The 20,666-nt window shown below is 43.2% G+C and overlaps 1 protein-coding gene across 3 annotated transcripts in view; it reads left to right on the plus strand.

Annotated features, from left to right (window-relative positions):
- garnl3 (GTPase activating Rap/RanGAP domain like 3) overlaps nucleotides 1–20,666 on the plus strand; it is a 455,189-nt gene that overhangs the window by 199,866 nt on the left and 234,657 nt on the right. For all 3 annotated transcript variants that reach the window (XM_068012410.1, XM_068012409.1, XM_068012411.1), the window contains exon 3: nucleotides 11,363–11,437. In XM_068012410.1, coding sequence (XP_067868511.1) covers nucleotides 11,363–11,437 — 75 coding nt within the window. The remainder of the gene's footprint in view (nucleotides 1–11,362; nucleotides 11,438–20,666) is intronic.

Here is a 20,666-nt window from a genome sequence, read left to right on the forward strand (position 1 = left end):
CTGACAACCCCAGTTAGGGACTGTTATCACTGAGGAAGTTGTTCACATTAGTATGTTTCTATAACAGATTATCTTGATAATTGACTTCATTGGAAACATTAGTGAGCATGCTTCCTGTTGCTCATACCCATGGAGGGTCACATTAAGAGGGGCAGGAAAATGTCTCTGGCAGTGCCGGTTGGCAGCTTTATCACTATTCCGAGTTTTCCACCTGGCCAAACGGGAACTTTGTTGCGTTAATGTTCTCTTATTTTATTACCAACTGCTTCACAATGCAGACTAAGAGCTTGTTAAAGGCCTGTGTTAGCACCACAAAGTTCAGGGAGCTGATGGCATTATAGATCAATGAGACGAAGTTACGAATCTGCTGCTGGGTTTGGGTCTTGTGTAAAGTAACTGCATGGAGCCAGTCCCACACATTGGCACTGTCACCTTGTGCTCTTTCTCCTGCTTTTATTTTCTTTTTCTACAATCCTTCTCTGTATTGTATTGTGTTGAAAAAAATCATGCTGATGAGTTTCACTTCTGTGGTTACCATCTAACGTAATGGTGAAACAGTGGGAGAAATGTGTTCAGGATTTTGGATCGCCATTGGAGTCCTTGTCTACAGAGACTGGCCCACAGCACTAGGAAAATTGCTGTATGGGATTGGTACTGCACTTGGGTCTAAACTTACCAAGGCCACATCACCAACAAGGAACCCTATCCACTACCAGTACATATTGTGAATGGAATGTTGACGATCTTGTTCCTCAGGTTTTCTACTGTGCACTGGTGCTTGGTGAGGTTCCACAATTTCAGCATGTACTTGGAAGGTTTCGGTCTTGTAGACACAATTTAGTTGTAATTGTACTTTAGCTATGATTTAGCACACATTGTCCGCCAACTGTGCACCACTCCTCAAACTGCTTTCCCTAAGCTGTTACTAACAGAGCTCGGCAACCATAGCTATAGGATGTGCAAGGTTCTCTACTTTTCCACCCGTTCCTTAGTAGTTGCGTGGAAGGATCCACATCACCTACTAGGTCACCCAGCCCCTTGGTTCAGGAAAATGCTTTGTCAACACGCTGTTGTATATGGGGAATCTTTCAGGACTTTGCAGATTCCCAGTTCTTCAAATGCTTAATTGTATTTGGTTGCTGATTAGGGTAATTATAGAGTGTGCTGACTGCTGATAACTTAACTTGCTTGAAGCTACAATTAACATAGCTGTGAAAGTAGCTGAATAAAAATAAGCATCTTTGCCTTGGCCTACCCAGTAAATCTCGTTTACATAGCTTATTAAAATTCTGCAGCTTTCAGAGGATTTCCACCTAAGTTTTGTTCAGCTTTAGTTTTAACTTTATAGGTAAGTGGTAGATGTTTCTTGGACTGACATGAGGAGCATCTTGGCCTCATGCTATTTGTGCTATTAACACCATTTCAGATATAGGGTTGCTAACACTCCAGGATTGCCCAGGAGTTAAAGATTAGGGCGGCACAGCGGCGCAGTGGTTAGCACCGCAGCCTCACAGCTCCAGCGACCCGGGTTCAATTCTGGGTACTGCCTGTGTGGAGTTTGCAAGTTCTCCCTGTGTCTGCGTGGGTTTCCTCCGGGTGCTCCGGTTTCCTCCCACAGCCAAAAGACTTGCAGATTGATAGGTAAATTGGCCATTATAAATTGTCACTAGTATAGGTAGGTGGTAGGGAAATATAGGGACAGATGAGGATGTGATAGGAATATGGGATTAGTGTAGGATTAGTATAAATGGGTGGTTAATGGTCGGCACAGACTCGGTGGGCCGAAGGGCCTGTTTCAGTGCTGTATCTCTAAATCTAAATCTAAATCTCCTGGACACTGCTGCAAGCAATCCAGGAGAAAAATCATAGGGTAATTGAAAAAAGTGTGTTCTTCTTGCATCTTCTTTGAACGCTATTGTTCATTAGCTATAAACTTACTTGAGATGGAAAAATGGCTGCCTAACTGGGCAGAGGCAGGAGATCACGTAATAGAACCTCTAGGAATACATCCAACCAGAGTTGGCAACCCTACTCAGCTAGTATATGGCAGCTGCGTCTGACACTTTGTCAGTGATATGAATGGGTGAAAGTTAAGATGAATTTTACTGGCAAAACTAGTGAGTGATGAGGTCCAGAATAACCCAAAGTCTGAGAAGAATTAATTTAAAAGATATATACAAGGAATTGTGAAGTAATGAGAACTACTGAAAGTTGTACCAAACACATTAGTTCTCCTCCAATGAATACCAGAACAAGTAGAAGGAAAGTGGAGCAGCAGATTGCCATTAGCAGATGAGTGAAACCAAAGGTTTTATGTATGAATTTGGAGGAATGCTAAAGATCACTAAGTGCTGTTGGAGGGCACAGAGTGTGAAAAAGGAAGTTTGGTAAGTGAGTGGATTTTAAGGGTTAATCTTGCTAAAGTCTAATTTTTGTTTTGTTTACATTTAACAATTAATTGAAATTCTTGTTTAAGTTAAGAGGTAAGTTAGGTTTCTTACAGTTTTAACAGTTAAACAAGCTCTGAGTAGCTGTAGCTAGTTAATTAGACAGCTAGCTTAAACTGGTTTCTGAGCTCTAGCAGAGCTGACACAGCATTATTTACAGAGTATAAATTCAGTGGATTCTCAGTGCTGCTTCTCTACCCTGAGTGCTGTTGGAGGGCACAAAGTGTGAAGAAGGGAGTATGTTAAGTGAGAAGAGTTCGGTAGGGAGGGGAACTATAAAGTCATTAAGAAAAAGTAAATTTGACTGCACTCAGTCGGAGCTGGGTGAATCAGCTGGACCAGCGGGGCTCGCTGCCGCCTGTAACGAGTCGGAGCCAGAATTTGGAAAGAGAAAAAAGAGGTGTGACATCACAGGGAAGCAAGTAGGTGATTGGCTGGTGAGTATTGCAGCTTAGGGACTGCATCTCAACAACTGGCAGACTAAAAACGAGAAAAAAATTAAATATTAATCATAAGGAACAAGTGAGTAGCTGGTGACTATTATCTTTTTTTAAGTAAGGTTTATTTTAACTAGTGAACTGTATTGATTAGTAGTAGGATTTATCAGTATTAATAAGGTTTTATTAATAGTTCTCAGGTGCTTTAGTATTGGTAACATTTCTTTTTGTTTTAGTGGTAGCAAAAGGTCAATTAATAAATAAATGTATTGCAGGGTTGCTTCAACCTTGAGAGTGCACCTCCTGTGCTATGTAGGAGCTCCAGGATGCTTCCCATATCCTGGAAAAGCATTTGTGCAGGAAGTGTCATCAATTGAAGCAGCTTGAACTCCAGGTTTTGGAACTTGAGCGGCAGCTGGCAACACTGCGTTGCATTCATGAGGATGAGAGCTACGTTGATATCACACTTACCGATGTGGTCACCCCACAGCTTAAGATTATGCAGGGAGAGAGGGAATGGGTGACCGCCAGGCAGTCAAAAAGAAAAATACAAGTAGTACAGGAGACCCCTGATTTGCATCTCACTGTCCAACAGATATTCAGTTCTGAATGCTGATGAGAGTGATGGTTCATCTGGGGAGTGCAGCCAGAGTCAAATCCATGGCACCAAGGGTGGCTCAGCTGCACATTGGGGTACAGGGAAGACTGGAAGAGCCATAGTGATAGGTGATCCAATAGTCAGAGGAACAGACAGGCGTTTCTATGGCCGCAGACGTGAATCCAGGATGGTGTGTTGCCTCCCTGGTGACAGGGTCAAGGATGTCACTGAGCGGCTGCAGAGCATCCTGAAGGGAGAGGGTGAACAGTCAATAGTTTGTGGTCCACATCGGAACCAACGACATAGGTAGAAAGAGGGATGTGGCCCTGCAGTCAGAATTTAGGGAGCAAGGTAAGAAATTAGCGAGCAGGACTTCAAAAGTAATAATCGCCGGATTACTCCCTGTGCTACGTGCAAGTGAATACAGGAATAGAAGGATAAGACAGATGAATGCATGATTGGAAAAATGGTGCAGGAGAGAGGACTTTAGATTTCTAGGACATTGGGACCGGCTGTGGTGGAGATGGGGCCTGCACAGGCTGGATGGGTTGCGCCTGAACAGAGCCAAGACTGAGTTCCTTGCAGGACATTTTGCCAGTGCTGTTGGGGAGGATTGAAACTAGTTTGGCAGGGGCATGTGGATCTGAGGGTAGAATCTGTTGGGACAAAATCAGAAATGAAAATGGAAGGCAGAAAATTAACAGATAAATCTGGAAGACAAAGGAAACAAAGATTAGAAAATTTTAAAAAAGAGTTTGGCAGTGCTCAAGAGTATCTATTTCAATGCAAGGAGTATAGCAAATAAATCAGATGAGCTGAGGGCACAGATAGACATGTGGCAGTATGATATCATAGCTATTACAGAAACATGGCTTAAGGAGGGACAGGAATGGCAGCTCAACGTTCCTGGTTACAGGGTTTTCAGACGTGATCGGGAGGGGGACAAGAAAAGAGGGGGAGTGGCAATTTTGGTCAAAGAAACTATTACAACAGTGAGAAGGGATGATATGTTGGAAGGTTCATCAAATGAGGTCATATGGATTGAGCTAAGGAACAAAAAAGGAGCAATGACACTGCTAGGAGTGTACGATAGACACCCAAACAGTCTGAGGGAGATAGAAGAGCAGATATGAAGGCAAATCTCTGAGAAGTGCAAGAACAATAGGGCGGTAATAGTAGGGGATTTTAACTACCCCAGTATTAACTGGGATAGTTTTAGTGTGAAAGGAATTGAGGAAGCAGAATTCTTGAGATGCATTCAGGAAAACCTTTTTGGCCAGTATGTAGCAAGTCCAACAAGAGAGGGTGCAGTTTTAAACTTAGTTTTAGGAAATGAAGATGGGCAGGTGGAAGGAATGGCAATGGGAGAGCATTTTGGTGGTAGTGATCATAATTCAGTCAGTTTTAACATAATTATGGAAAAGGACAGAGTTAGAACAGGAGTTAAGGTTCTCAATTGGGGCAAGGCCAATTTTACTAAACTGAGGAGTGATTTAGCGAAAGTGGACCGGAAACAGCTACTTGAAGGTAAATCAGTGTTAGAGCAGTGGGAGGCATTTAAAGGGGAGATTCAAGGGGTTCAGAGTAAACATGTTCCCAGAAGGAAAAATGGTGGGACAGCCAAATCTAGAGCCCCATGGATGTCAAGGAGCTTGGAGGGTAAGATAAGGCAGAAAAGGAAAGCTTATGCCCGTCACTGAAAACTCCCGACACCGAAAACTCAATACTACAGAAAGCCGAGAGGAGTATAGAAAGTGGAGGGGTGAAATCAAAAAGGAAATTAGGAGAGCAAAGAGAGAGCATGAAAGAATATTGGCAAGCAAAATCAAGGTGAACTCAAAGATGTTTTATCAATACAGTAAGAGTATGAGGATAACTTAGCAAAGAGTAGGGCCCATAAAAGAGCAAAAAGGTAAGCTATGTTAGGGGCAGAAGTTGTTGGTATTATTCTTATTGTTCTTGTTGGGCAGCACAGTGGTGTAGTGGTTAGCACTGCGGCCTCACAGCTCCAGCAACCTGGGTTCAGTTCTGGGTACTGCCTGTGCAGAGTTTGCAAGTTCTCCCTGTGACTGCGTGGGTTTCCACCGGGTGCTCCGGTTTCCTCCCACAGCCAAAGACTTGCAGGTTGATAGGTAAATTGGCCATTGTAAATTGCCCCTAGTGTAGGTAGGTGGTAGGAGAATTGCGGGAATATGGGATTAATGTAGGATTAGTATAAATGGGTGGTTGATGGTCAGCACAGACTCGGTGGGCCGAAGGGCTTGTTTCAGTGCTGTATCTCTCTATGACTCTATGAATACTTTGCATGTCTTCACAAAAGGGGGAAACGATGCAGATATTGTAGTTAAGGAAGAGGGGTGTGAAGTGTTGGATGTGATCAACATAGGGAGAGTCGACGTATCAATGGGATTAGCATCCTTGAAAGTTGATAAATCACCAGGGCCTGATGAAATGTACCCCAGGCTATTAAAAGAAGTAACAGAGGAAATAGCGGAAGGTCTGACCATCATTTTCCAGTCCTCACTGTGTACAGGTGTGGTGCTGGAGGATTGGAGGACTGCTAATGTTGTATCTCTGTATAAAAAGGGAGCGAGGGATAAACTGATTAATTACAGGCCAGTCAGTCTAACCTCAGCAAATTATTGGAATCTATTCTGAGACAGGGGATAAACTATCACTTAGAAAGGCACAGTTTAAACAAGGATAGTCAGCATGGGAAGATCTTGCCTGACCAACTTGATTGAATTTTTTGAAGAAATAACATGAAAGATAGATGAGGGTAGTGCAGTTGATGTGGTCTACATGGATCTTAGCAAGGCTTTTGACAAGGTCCCACATGGCAGACTGGTTAAAAAAAGAAAATCCCATGGAATCCAGGGAAATGCAGCAAGATGGATACAAAATTGGCTCAGTGGCAGGAAACAAAGGGTAATTGTTGATGGGTGTTCTTGCGATTGGAGGGCTGTTTCCAGTGGCGTTCCGCAGGGCCCAGAACTGGGTCCCCTGCTTTTTGTGGTATATATTAACGATTTGGATGTAAATGTAGGGGGCATGATCAAGAAATTTGCAGACGACACAAAGATTGGCCGTGTGGTAGATGGCGAGGAGGATAGCTGTAGGCTGCAGGAAGATATTGATGGTCTGGTCAGATGGGCAGAAAAGTGGCAAATGGAATTCAACCTGGAGAAGTGTGAGGTGATGCATTTGGGGAGGTCAAACAAGGCAAAGGAATACATGATTAATGGGAAAATACTGAGAAGTGTAGAGGAAGTGAGGGATCTTGGAGTAAATGTCCACATATCCAAGAAGGTAGCAGGGCAGATCAATAAAGTGGTTAAGAAGGCATATGGAATCCTTTCCTTCATTAGCTGAGGTATAGAATACAAGAGCAGGGAGGTTTTGCTGGCACTGTCTAACTCATTGGTTAGGCCACAACTTGAGTACTGTGTGCAGTTCTGGTCCCCTCATTACAGAAAGGATGTAATTGTACTAGAGAGGGTATAGAGAAGATTTACGAGGATGTTGCCGGGACTGGCAAAATGTAGCTATGAGGAAAGATTGGATCGGCTGGGGTTGTTCTCCTTGGAGCAGAGATATGATTGAAATGTACAAAAGTTTGAGGGGCCTGGATAGAGTGGTGGTGAAGGGCCTATTTACCTTCGCAGATTGGTCAGTGATGAGGGGGTATAGATTTAAAGTGATTGGTAGAAAGATTAGAGGGGAGATGAGGAAATGTTTTTCACCCAGAGCGTGGTGGGGTTCTGGAACTCACTGCCTGAAAAGGTAGTTGAGGCAGAAACCCTCAACTCATTCAAAAGAAGTCTGGATATGCACCTCAAGTGCCGTAATCTGCAGGGCTACAGACCAAATCCTGGAAGGTGGGATTAGAACGGGTGGAACGTTTTTTGGCTGGCACAGACACGATGGGCCAAGTGGCCTCTTTCTGTACCTTATACTTTCTATGATTCTATGATCATATCAATTTGTGTAACAAATAAACTAAGAACAAATATGATGAGAAAATAGCAAAAATGTTATTTTTTTTAAATGGGTGCTTTCCACAATATTAAGGGAATAAAGGAATATTTTTATATATACACATATCTATAAAATACGTAAATATAAATATGATCTATGCATGCATTTTTTTTGTCCAATATCCTGTTGTCATGATTTTTGGTCATGTTTTTCAAATTGAAAATGCCTAAATAAACAATTAGACATGAAAATCCTGTATGTAAACAGTTGCCTGTCACACTAGAGCTGCAGGTGCATTGCCATGTTGAGAATATCTGAAATCTTCTAACTCCATTGCCATCTTGATATAAAAAACCGTGTATTTATCAAGTGATTGTGAACAATACCACAGCCACTTTAATATATACAATTATAAATCTTGTGTCTATTTTAACTGTTAAATCTACATTGTGACTGTCAAGTCTGTGTGTCAACTTCCTTTTTTCATTATTGGTTAAATGTCTTCTCTTTCCTGATTGATTAAGTCTTCTTTTTTTTGCTCCCATCTGATTGGTGAACAAAAATAGGAAATAATCAATCATATTGCTCAAACATTTCTGCCCAATCAGAATTAAGTGAAAAAGAATCACTGGAATCATATTCAAACAGAAGAAAAAATATTTCTTCTTGATACAGCTGCCATGATAGTTCCTCATTCACCTTACCATATAGTCCTGAAAATAAAATAACTCCCCTTCCTTTCTTTACAAACAGCACAACTCCCCTGGCTGGACGTCTGAATACACTGTCCCCAATCGTTCTTTACAATCCCAGCCAGCTGATTGCCTTGGTTTGCAAGGATGATTTAAGGGCCCCAATGTGCCAAAGCTTAATGTTTGGGTGGCAATGATTCAGTTGGTAAAACCCTCATCTCAAGCCTACATCAGGGCTTGCGTGTATAATCTAATGTTGGAGCTGTCATTTTGGGTTGAGATGTTTATACTGAAGCTCTGTCTGCCTGCTCTAATGGTATATGAGGAGGGTAAAGAGCCCTTGATGCTGGTTCTGCTGATGCCCTGGCCAACATTTCTTCCTCATCCAAAGCCACCTGAAAAAAAAAGATTGACTAGTCATTCATCTTATGCCTGTTGTGGAATATTGCTGGTTTTATCTGCTTAACCACAGCCACTGTATTAAAGGTTCCAAAATGTGCCCAACCGCAGATGTTAAATTAACTGACTTGTAATTGCCCAGGTTAGCTCCATTTTTGAAAATGCATATTTAATCGGCCACTCTCCAATCTCCCGGCACACTGCCATTTTCAATAGAACCCTGGGGTATATAATGTCTAGAGCCTCTGCTATTGCTTTCCACATTTCCATAATATTCCTTGGATGTATCCTGTCAAGTATTGTCTCCTTTATCTTAACTAACTCCTCTAATACTTACTTTGTATTTAATATAATTGTTAAACTTCAGAAAGCTTGTTATTGAAGGATAATGCTGGAGCCTATATTTACTCAGTTTCACATTTATTGTGCAGAGTAAAAGGATTACAAACACGTAGCTCCTCACTCAAAGCCCTTCACCAGTCTCAGTGAGTGTCTGCTTATAAGTGCTCAACTAAGACCCCAATTAACACCCTTCACTTGCATATAATCAAACTATTGATATATAATTAACAGATTAACAACAATATCCCTCATATCAACAGTAGCCTTAATGTGTCAGCTGTGGCTCAGTTAATAGCATTCTTACCTCTGAGTCACATGGTTCCAGGTTCAAGTCTCATTCCAGGGTTTGAGTGCAAAAATGAAGGCTGATGCTCCAGTGCAGTACTGAGGGAGTGCTGTACTATCAGAGGTACTGCCTTTCAGATGAGATGTTAAACTGAGGTCCCATCCACTTGCTTGGGTAGATGTAAGAGATCCCATGGCACTATATCAAGGGAGTTCTCCCCAGTGTCCTGGCCAATATTTATCCCTCAATCAACATCACAAAAGCAGATTGTCTGGTCATTATCGCATTGCTGTCTGTGGGAGCTTGCTGTGCACAATTTGACTGCTGCGTTTCCTAAATTACAACAGTGACTACACTTCAGCAAGTGGCTGTAAAGAGCTTCGAGATGTCCGGTGGTTGTGAAAGGTGCTATATAAATGCAAGTCTCTCTTTAACCAATTCACTATTTACCTCCTTCCCAATATCCTGTTCGAAACACTGATGTGATTTTTTTGTGAATCACCACTGCTCCTCCATGAACTCATTATCCTGTCCTCCCAGGTGTACCTCTTTTTACGACATATTTGTCAGACTTCTTTGTAATTTTTAAATATTTTTGAGATTAATATTTTACTCATTCTAGTTTTCTTTTCCTCAACATTTTTCTTAATTTCTCATGTTCTGCTATCTTTTAATATTTTTCTCAAGACTGTAGGTCCCATATGTTCTATTTTTCAATTGAAAGAACTTACATTTATATAGCGCCTTTCACAACCTCAGAACGAAGTGCTTCTCAACCAATGAAGTAATGTTGAAGTGTAGTCACTGTAGCAATGAATGAAAATACAGCAGCCAATTTGCACACTGCAAGGCCTCCCAAACAGCAGTGAGATAAATGATCAGATGATCTGTTTTTAGTGTCATTGGTTGAGGAATAAATGTTGACTGGGACACCAGTAGAACTTTCTGTCCCACTTCAAATAGCACCACCTGAGGTGTGTGACTGATGATTGAACAGATTGGAACAGTGTATAACCTCTATTGTACATTAAATATATTTTGTGGTAAAAAGCGAAAGCCATTGAGAACTCAGAAGAGATTTTTAAAAATCCCAACTTTTGATTGTTCCCTTATATTTGTGGGCACACACCTTTACACTAGATCTGTGTTTTTTTCTGCATTATAACAGTGACTATACTTCAAAAAATAGTAAGTACTTCATTAGCTATAAAGAGATGTCCGGTGGTTGTGAAAGGCGCTATATAAATGCAAGTCTTTTTGTGTGTGTGTGCGTGCGTGCACGTGTATGCATGTTTGAGTGTGTGCAATCATGGGTGTGTGTGTTCTATGTTGAGAAAGTGATTTTGCATTTGGAAAGGTAGTTTAATTAATTTTGCTCATGTATTCCTACACACTAAGGATCACTCTTCTGCACAAAATTGAACCTGCGAGCCGAACACAGCCAGAACAGTCTCAACTGTGTGTGTTTCTTTTATCAGCCATTCTGTCACTAACTCACTACCACAGCCATTCTGATTCAAACAGCACTTAGACGATTGACTTTGTTTTGATGTTACAGAAATGTATCTGTCGTTGAATTAATCCTATAAAAGAACAATTGAGTGGTTTATTATGTAGGCAGTGGGAACCTGGAGTAGGCGACTTTTTCTTCATTGTTACATTTGTTTCTTTAATGTGCCCACAGTATTCCACAAGGGCTTTATGGGAGTGTTGTTTCTAAATATTGTGCTTGCCATGCCAACCCTTCACTAAGTATCTGTTTTTTAAAAAAATAAAGCCTTTGAAATAAAGCTAGTGTAGTTCCTGCAATGTAACTGAAAATTCCTGAATACTTAGCCTGAAGGGAATTGGACATTTTTTCTGTTGTAACTGATCTAGTGTAGACGATTTGCGGAGAGCAAAATCAGTGATAAAATCAGAATGCAACATAACCATTATATAGAATTACACAGGATTTACAGAAACAGGCCATTGGGCCTGACTCGTCTGTGCTAGTGTTTATGTTCCATGCAAGCCTCCTTCCACCTGAGTATTTTTTTTTATACAACCAAGGGATTTGACAAGTTGGAAATAAAATGTTATATGGTGTGGAACAGTTTTGTAAATGTTTGAAGTTTGAGTTTCCTGTTTTTTCAGATGTCTGGCATAACATTAAAAATGATTTTTTTCTCCCCTATTTGCAGCTTATTTCTAGCGATGCTGATGGGGCCATACAGAGAGCTGGAAGATTCCGGGTAGAAAATGGATCAAGTGATGAGGTAAGGTGCAAAACTGCTCTCATTTTCCAATTCATTTTTCTTGGGGTAGCAAGTTTGACTTGGATTATCTGGATTCATTACAGTTGATGTGAGGATGGATGTAGCTTGCAGCTGGTTTCTGTGCTTCCAGGATAGTGTATCAACCATACCTTGTATTGGTGTACTGAAAATATGATAGTTTGGAACCAATTATTGAAAATACCAAGGCCACAAAGTGTGAACAAATCAACCTTTTCTTAGGGCAGGAATACCAATACAAAACATATAATGGTTTATCCTTTTAGTTTGCGTCATATTCTGTTTAGTTATTCAGAAATGTCCATGTGCCGATCCATTTTTATATATTGTCAGACCATTCTCTTTCAATGCCAGTGACGCGCCTTTTTTTTTACAAATGCTTTGCCGGATATGTCCAATGATCTCTTTCACCATTCAGACCCTGAACTCAACACTTCATCCTGTTTTAATGCTTTTCCAAGATTGAGTGGTTTCTTTTGGCCAACAAACTGTAACTTCTTACCGTGATTTTGTGTTCAACCTACCAATGCACCATGAGCCTAATTTAAATATATTTAAATAGAGGCTGTGACACTAATGCCCTGAAATTCCTGTATTTACAGTAGCAATGCACTTGCAGAGGTTGTGTAAACGAGATAACTCACGATTCAACACTGCAGAGCCCTTACAAGCACCACTGCAGACTTGGTGGTGAAAATCTGGCCCAGTTCATAGTTTGGAATTTCAGGACCTGTACTTGGCTAACTATGATGGTGCTGTAAAAACTCTGAACTCTTGACCACAGAGTTGACCCAGGCGAGACGTGGAAGAGCGTGTGATCACATGAGCTTTGTTTTGTCGGAAATATCCAGGTTTATCTTACCGCTTCATGACTGTCTCTGGGCTGCCCGACTGCCCGTCCAACATCAAGTCATTGTTGCGCCATAATTTTCTCTGGGAAAACATTGTCGGGATTGGAACCACTCGGCACCCTATCTCTGATATCATCCCCTCGCTGCACCATATCATCTCAAACTCCTCCAGGTTTGCATCCTAGCTCATGCCCTCACTCTTCTGAGGTTAGAGTACTGTACATTATCCTCTGTCCCTTCCCCACCCTTTCTCTGCTTCACCATCAGAGCCTTTATCATTATTTTCAACTCCCTTTCTGAAGTGTCAGTTGTGGCTCAGTTGGTAGCATTCTTGCTCTGAGTTAGAAATGTGTGGGTTCACGCCCCAGTCTAGAGACTTGAGCACATATTCTAGGCTGATGCTTCAGTGCAGTTTTAAGGGAGTACTGCACTGTCAGAGGTGCTATCTTTCAGATTTGAAATTTTTATATTTTTTTATTTTTATATTTAGAGATACAGCACTGAAACAGGCCCTTCGGCCCACCAAGTCTGTGCCGACCATCAACCACCCATTTATACTAATCCTACATTAATCCCATATTCCTACCACATCTCCACCTTCCCTCAATTCCCCTACCACCTACCTATACTAGGGGCAATTTATAATGGCCAATTTACCTATCAACCTGCAACCTGCAAGAAATAAAAGCAGAAATGCTAAAGGTCCAAACTATTTGTGTGCAGGTGGTGGTCATTAACTGAGGTTTCACTTGAGCACATATAAAGAATATATATATGTAGAACGTGTGGTTGGTTGAGTTAGGAGGTGTATGTTTGTAATGTTTTACTCTAAGTAAATGTGAGACTGAGTAAAGATTGGTTCCAGTACTAGCCTTCACCAATTGGCTTTCTGGGACATGACAGTCCACATGGGTGAATGTTTGTTAGTGAACCTTCTTCTAAAGGCTGGCTCGGGTCTGCAAATGAAACCTGTCCCGAGCCCGACAGAACCACATCCGACCCCGAGCCTGACCCGGCTTGAGTCCTTTCATTTTTTTTCCCGCGCCCGACCAGACCCGACCATCAATTAACCTACCTTCCGTTTTTCACTTTGTTGCTGATCTGCACAAGCTTAAAATAACTGTAACAAAACTACCTTTCTAGTCCACTTACCAGAGGTGGTGATAGAGCGTGTCCGACGCGGCCCGACCCGACCCGAGCCCGAATGCCAGACCCGGAAGTGCGACCCGACCCGAACCTGACACGTGTCATTGGGTCTCGTCGGGCTCGGCTCAGGTAGCCATGCTGTATCTTCTTCAGTTCTGACAAGGGGCCTCTGCCAAAAATGTCAGCTTACCTTTTTTTCTTCCCAGGTGCTGACAGAGTTACTATTTATGTCCAGTATTTCTATTTTTACTTCTAACAGAATTAAGTAGTGTCTGTCATATCAGGCACATCTTCATGATATTTGGAAATTGTTACTATTTTGTGAGTAACTTAAAAGTTACAAAACATGTAGGGCATTCCTGACTTGGCAATAGTAACAGCCAAACCCTGTGCTCAATTCAGAACCAGTTTCTTCACTGCGCTCGGCATCCTTCGAGATCCCCAGTTTTGTTGCATGTATTGTCGGTGAGAATCGCATTCACTCGGGTCGTGCTGATAGCAGGTTGAGTGTTGGTGAAAGAAAGACTTGCATTTATATCGCGCCTTTCACAACCTCAGAATGTCCCAAAGCACTTTACAGCCAATGAAGTAATTTTGAAGTGTAGTCACTGTTGTAATGTGGATGTGGTAAATGTTGGTCCTCCTGTTAATGACCTGCTGACCTGAACAGCTAATCATTCACAATGTAAAGTGCACCCTCTAGCAGAATCTTTTGCTGCTATTCTGCAGCTGAGCCCTTCCTCGTGCAGGTACGAGCTCCGAGTGGGGAGCTGCATTCTAGCGAGAACGGGTTGGAGAATCTTTTTTAATTCATTCATGCAATGTGGGTGTCGCTGGCATGGCCAACATTTATTATCCATCCCAAATTGCCCTTGAGAATGTGGTGTTGCACCTTCTTGAACTTGCAGTCCTTATGGTGATGGTGCTCCCACTTTGCTATTAGGTAGGGAGCTGCAGGATTTGGCAGGTGCTGTCGAAAAAGACTTGATGAGTTGCTGTAGTGCATTCTGTAGATAGTGCATGCTTTGTCTTTGGTCAGTGCCTTATGTAGTCCTATCTCTAACCTGCGCTCCCTACAAACAATAACTCCCTGCTGAAAGCAGAGAATCAGTAGACATGTCCCATGCTGTTTCACAGCCCATAACTGATGAGCTAAAAATGATCGGCTCTGGACACCCACCTGGGCTTGTTTGTCGCAACAGGGTAACAGGAGGTTTCTTTCCTCTCCTTACCATTCCTCACGTTTGTCACTGTTTCCTCATGTCTCGCATGCTGATTTCATTGATTTGATATCACATTAATTCGACTACTGTAACAGCAGCTCTGAGCCGGCACCAATAACAGATTTCCTGCCACATGTCAGGCTATAGGAATTTGGGGAGAAACCTTTCAAATGCTTCTTAACAAGCACTTAACCTCACAAAAGCACCGTTAACATGAGGTCACTGCATTGCATCAGTTTACTGCCAGGAGCAATTTTCGGAGCGTGAGCAAAAATTAGCGCTCATTCCATTAGCAGCAGTGCTCAAAATGACTGCAGCTCAATGCACAACTTAGTGTGTGCATTACCAGTGGTGCACAGAGGAGATGAACTTCATTATAATTTAACCCACTCAATCTTATGAATTTACTAGAAATTTAAGTAATAAACATATTCCGTGAGGGAAGTTTGTTTGTTGTGCTGTTCTGTTTATTGAGCACTGCATTAGTCAAGGGTTATAACAATAGTTCCATTTCGGGAACATTGCAGTCTATACTTGTTTTGTTGTTAGTATTCAATTATACATTTAAGGGCGTCACAATAAATTTCCAATATTGTGATGAAGGATTTTCTTCATAAAATGTGAATATAATGTTTCCTTTTGTTTTTATTTAATTGTAACACATCTCCACTTGTGGTAATAAGTACACTTTGTTCTTTGGCATGTGCCTCCACTACAATGATAAATAACATTTCAGTAATTAAATGTCAGACCAGTAAAATAAATTTCTAGCCAGTCACACAAAGTGTTTTACAAAAATCCTATTGTAAAAGACCAAACAGTTTTCCGCTCCATAATCCATTTGTAACAGAGCTAAAAGACTATGAGCTTCATTAGTTTTGATGTGCACTCAGTTATTTTTCTACAGGTGTGGGTGATGCTGATAAGACTAAAAGAATAGTGAATTTATCCGTACCACATTTAAAGTGTAAATTCTGTTATGGGTAATATTCAAATGCACGTAATTAGTTTGTTGATGCTTTGTAACATAGTGTGAAACTTCACTTCCTAAATGCTTTTGTGTCTAACTGTTTTTGATTCATCCATGGGTTGTAGGCGTCGCTGGCTAGGCCAGCATCTATTGCCCATCCCTAATTACCCTTGAGAAGGTGGTGGTGATGAGCTGCCTTCTTGAACCGCTGCAGTCCATGTGGGGTAGGTACACCCACCGTGCTGTTAGGAAAGGAGTTTCAGGATTTTGACCCAACAACAGTGAAGGAACGGTGATATAGTTCCAAGTCAGGATGGTGTGTGGCTTGGAGGGGAACTTGCAGATGGTTGTGTTCCCATGAATCTGTTGCCCTAGTTTTTCTAAGTGGTAGAGGTCGCTGGTTTGGAAGGTGCTGTCTAAGGAGCCTTGGTGCGTTGCTGCAGTGCATCTTGTGTTTGGTGCATGCTCCTGCCACTGTGCATCGGTGATGGAGGGAGTGAATGTTTGTGGATGGGGTGCCAATCAGGCGGGCTATTTTGTCCTGGATGGTGTTGAGCTTCTTGAGTGTTGGAGCTGCACCCATCCAGGCAAGTGGAGAGTATTCCATCACACTCCTGATTTGTGCCTCATAGATGGTTGGCAGGCTTTGGGGAGTCAGGATGTGAGTTACTCGTCACAGACTGCACGACTTCTGACCTGTTGTGATGGGGGATTCAATGATGATAAGGTCATTGAAGGTCAAAGGGAGATGGTTAGACTGTCTCCTGTTGGAGATGGTCATTGCCTGGCACTTGTTTGCCACTTTTCAGCCCAAGCCTGAATGTTGTCCAGGTCTTGCCACATGCGGGCACAGACTGCTTCAATATCTGCGGAGTTGTGAATGGAACTGAACACTGTGCAATCATCAGCAAACATCCGCACTTCTGACCTTATGATGGAGGGAAGGTCATAGATGAAGCAGCTGAAGGTGTTTGGGCCTAGGACACTACCCTGAGGAACTCCTGCAGTGATATGCTGGGGCTGAGTGATTGGCTGCCAACTTCCACAACCATCTTCCTTTGTGCTAGTATGACTCCAACCAGCAGAGAGTTTCCCCCTGATTCACAGTGACTTCAATTTTGCTAGGGCACCTTGATGATACACTTGGTCAAATGCTGCTTTGATATCAAGAGCTCTCACCTCACCTCTGCAATTCAGCTCTTCTGTTTGGACCCAGGCACAGTTGCTAGCCCCTTCCATAACTTTGCTGATGATCGAGAGTAGACTCCTTTCCTTTTTGGCCTCCTTGTCTCGGGAGACAATGGGTAAGCGCCTAGAGGTGATTAGTGGTTTGTGGAGCAGCGCCTGGAGTGGCTATAAAGGCCAATTCTAGAGTGACAGGCTCTTCCACAGGCACTGCAGGTAAAGTTGGTTGTCGGGGCTGTTACACAGTTGGCTCCCCCCTTACACTTCTGTCTCTTTTCCTGCCAACTGCTAAGTCTCTTCAACTCACCTCTCTTCAGCTACACCTTTATGGCTGTCCGCCAGCTCTGGCGATCACTGGCAACTGACTCCCACGACTTGTGATCAATGTCACAGGACTTCATGTCACGTTTGCAGACGTCTATAAAGCAGAGACATGGAAGACCGGTGGGTCTGATATCAGTGACTAGCTCGCTGTCCTTGGGGATCCTGCCATCTTCCATGTGGCTCACATGGCCAAGCCATTTCAAGCGCCGCTGGCTCAGTAGGGTGTATATGCGGGGGATGTCGGTTGCCTCGAGGACTTCTGTGTTGGAGATACGGTCCTGCCATCTGATGCCAAGGATTTTCCAGAGACAGTGAAGATGGAATGAATTGAGATGTTGCTCTTGGCTGACATACGTTGTCCAGGCCTCGCTGCCGTAGAGCAAGGTACTGAGGACACAGGCTTGAAACACTCAGACTTTTGTGTTCCGTGTCAGTGCGCCATTTTCCCACACACTCTTGGCCAGTCTGGACATAGCAGCAGACGCCTTTCCCATGCGCTTGTTGATTTCTGCATCGAGAGACAGGTTACTGGTGATAGTTGAGCCTAGGTAGGTGAACTCTTGAACCACGTCCAGAGCATGGTCGTTAATATTGATGAATGGAGCATTTCTGACGTCCTGTCCCATGATGTTCGTTTTCTTGAGGCTGATGGTTAGACCAAATTCGTTGCAGGCAACCACAATCCTGTCGATGAGACTCTGCAGACACTCTTCTGTGTGGGATGTTAATGCAGCATCGTCAGCAAAGAGGAGTTCCCTGATGAGGACTTTCCGTACTTTGGACTTCGCTCCAAGATGGGCAAGGTTGATCAACCTGCCACCTGATCTTGTGTGAAGGAAAATTCCTTCTTCTGATGGGACGGTAATTGGCCTGGTTGGATTTGACCTGCTTTTTGGGTACAGGACATACCTAAACAATTTTCCACATTGTCAGGTAGATACCAGTATTGTAGCTTTACTGGAACAGCTTGGCTAGGGGCATGGCTAGTTTTGGAGCACAAGTCTTCAGTACTGCAGCTGGGATGTTGTCGGAGCCCAGAGCCTTTGCAGTATCCAGCGCACTCAGCCCGGGCTGGATTTTATGGAAATGGCAGGGGTCCCGATTCCAGACCCAATAGGTGTGGGGAACCCTGCCTCGGCACTTTGGAGAACCCTCCCCCCTGGCTCTATTTAACGCACTTGGCCAATTTACTGCCTGGCCTGGGGGTCCCCATCCCTTTAGGGACGGGGATCCCACCTCCAAGAGCTGCTGGCCAATCAGTAGTATCGGCACTGCCACCTGGAGCAGTGTCCACTGCTAATGCTACAAGAGGCCTGGGACCAGGACCAGCAGTGGAACTCCAGACACCAGATAAGTGTGGCAGTGTTGCTGGGGCCAGTCTGGTAGGCCCACTGAGGAGGTCGCTGCCCCAAGCCTGCAGGGAGGTTGTCTTCTTTCACTGGGCAACGTCCCCACATAGCAGGGCTCTCATCATTGGTGGGAACAGGCCCTTAAGTCGCTATTAATTGGCCATTTAAGTGCCTCAATTTGCCTCTGGGCAGAAGACTGCCATTGGCCTTTCCCGCATGACAAAATTGCATGGCGACGGGAATGTGATGGGCACTCCACCTGCCACCTTCCTTCACTATTAAATGGCTGGAAATCTGATTGGAGGGATTCAAAGATGTATCTGTGACAGGTGGATTGGTACGGATGAGATTAAGTAGGTTTTTCCCTCATGTTGGTTCTCTCACCACCTGCTACTGGCCCAGACTGGCAGCTATGCCCTTAAAGACTCGACCAGCTTGCTCAGCAGTGGTGCTACCAAGCCACTCTTAATGATGGACATTGACGTCTCCCACCCAGAGTTCATTCTGTGTCCTTGCAACCCTCGGTGCTTCTTCCAAGTGGTGTTTAATATGGTGGAGTACTGATTCATCAGCTGAGGGAGGGCGTTAGGTGGTAATCTACGGTAGGTTTCCTTGCCCATGTTTAACCTGACGCCATAAGACTTTGGCACTATCCCCAGATTTTAGTGAGAGGCCTTTGCAGGGTCGACTGGCCTGGATGTGCCTTTGACATAACTTATCCGATACCTAGGTCGATACTGAGTGGTCCGTGTGGTTTTATTCTTACACCTTGCTGCAGCGGTTTGATGCGACTGAATGGCTTGCTGGGCGATTCCAGGTGGCAGTTCAGAGTCAGCCACATTTCTGTGGGTCTGGAGTCGCATGTAGACCAGAATGGATAAGGAAGGCAGATTTCCTCTCCTAAGGAAATCAGCAAACCAGATGGGCTTTTACGACAATCTGGGTAGTTTCATGGTTACCTTACTGATACTCGTTTTTTATACCCAATGTATTTAATCAACTAAACTTAAATTTCCGAGCTGCCATGGTGGGGTTTGAACTCATGCCTCTGATTTTGTTAGTCATTTATCGGAACAGGAGTCGATCATCCAGCATCTTTGTTCTATCATTCAGTTAGACAACAGATGATTTATGTCTTAGCTCCATCTATCTGCCTTGGTTTTACAAATTTACAAATGAATTTTGCCTGAAGTGGTAGAATTGGGGCTATCGACTCATCCAGCATACGGAGGTTACTGTTAAGGCAATCCCAGTGCCCCTTTCATTGTTGGTATCAGCCTGACTCATTGGTAACACTTTTGCCTCTGAGTCAGAAGGTGTGAATTCAAACTTCAGCACATATTCAGGCTGAGGTTTCAGTGCAGTACTGAAGGAGTGTTGCATTCAGATGAGACATCAAACATAGGGCCTAGAATTCTGGATGAAAGAGTCTCATGGCACTATTTAAAGACGTGCAAGGGAGTTCTCCTAGTAACCTGGGAAACACTTATCCCTTAATTAACAGCAACAAAAAACAGATTAATTGGTCATTTATCTCACTGCTGTTTGTGGGAGCTTGCTGTGTGCAAATTGGCTGTTTGCCCGCATCGCAACAGTATTTCAAAAGTACTTCTTTGGCTGTGAAGCACTTTGGGTCATCCGGAGAACGTGAAAGGCTCTTTTAAAAGTCCAAGCTTGCCCTTTCATTGGTGAGTTCAGCATTTTTTGGGGGATATGATAGAATGAAGACTCAAAATTCCATTCTTTTTCTACAGTCGGGATGTTTTTAATAGGGTGAGAAGACTAATGATGCTCCTGGATGCCAGGGCATTTGCACATGGTAGGAAGATTGAGGCGAGACAATATAAACTAAACAATACAATTTTAAGGTGGATGCAGGTACAGAGAGGCCTGGAGGTGGAGAAGTCTTTGAATGTGGCAAGACAAGTTGAGAAGGCAGTTTAGGAGGCACACTGGATCCTTGGTTTTATAAACAGAGGCATAGAGTACGAAAGCAAGGATATTATGGTAACCCTTTCTAAAACACTGGTTAAGCCCCAGCTGGAGTATTGTGGCTAAGTGTGGGCACTGTACTTTAGGAAGGAAGCCAAGACCTTGGAGAGAGGGCTTAGGAGAATTACTATAATGGTACCAGGGATGAGGGACTTGAGTGATGTGGAAAAA

Source organism: Heterodontus francisci, chromosome 32, assembly GCF_036365525.1.
Source record: "Heterodontus francisci isolate sHetFra1 chromosome 32, sHetFra1.hap1, whole genome shotgun sequence".
Lineage (NCBI taxonomy): Eukaryota > Metazoa > Chordata > Chondrichthyes > Heterodontiformes > Heterodontidae > Heterodontus > Heterodontus francisci.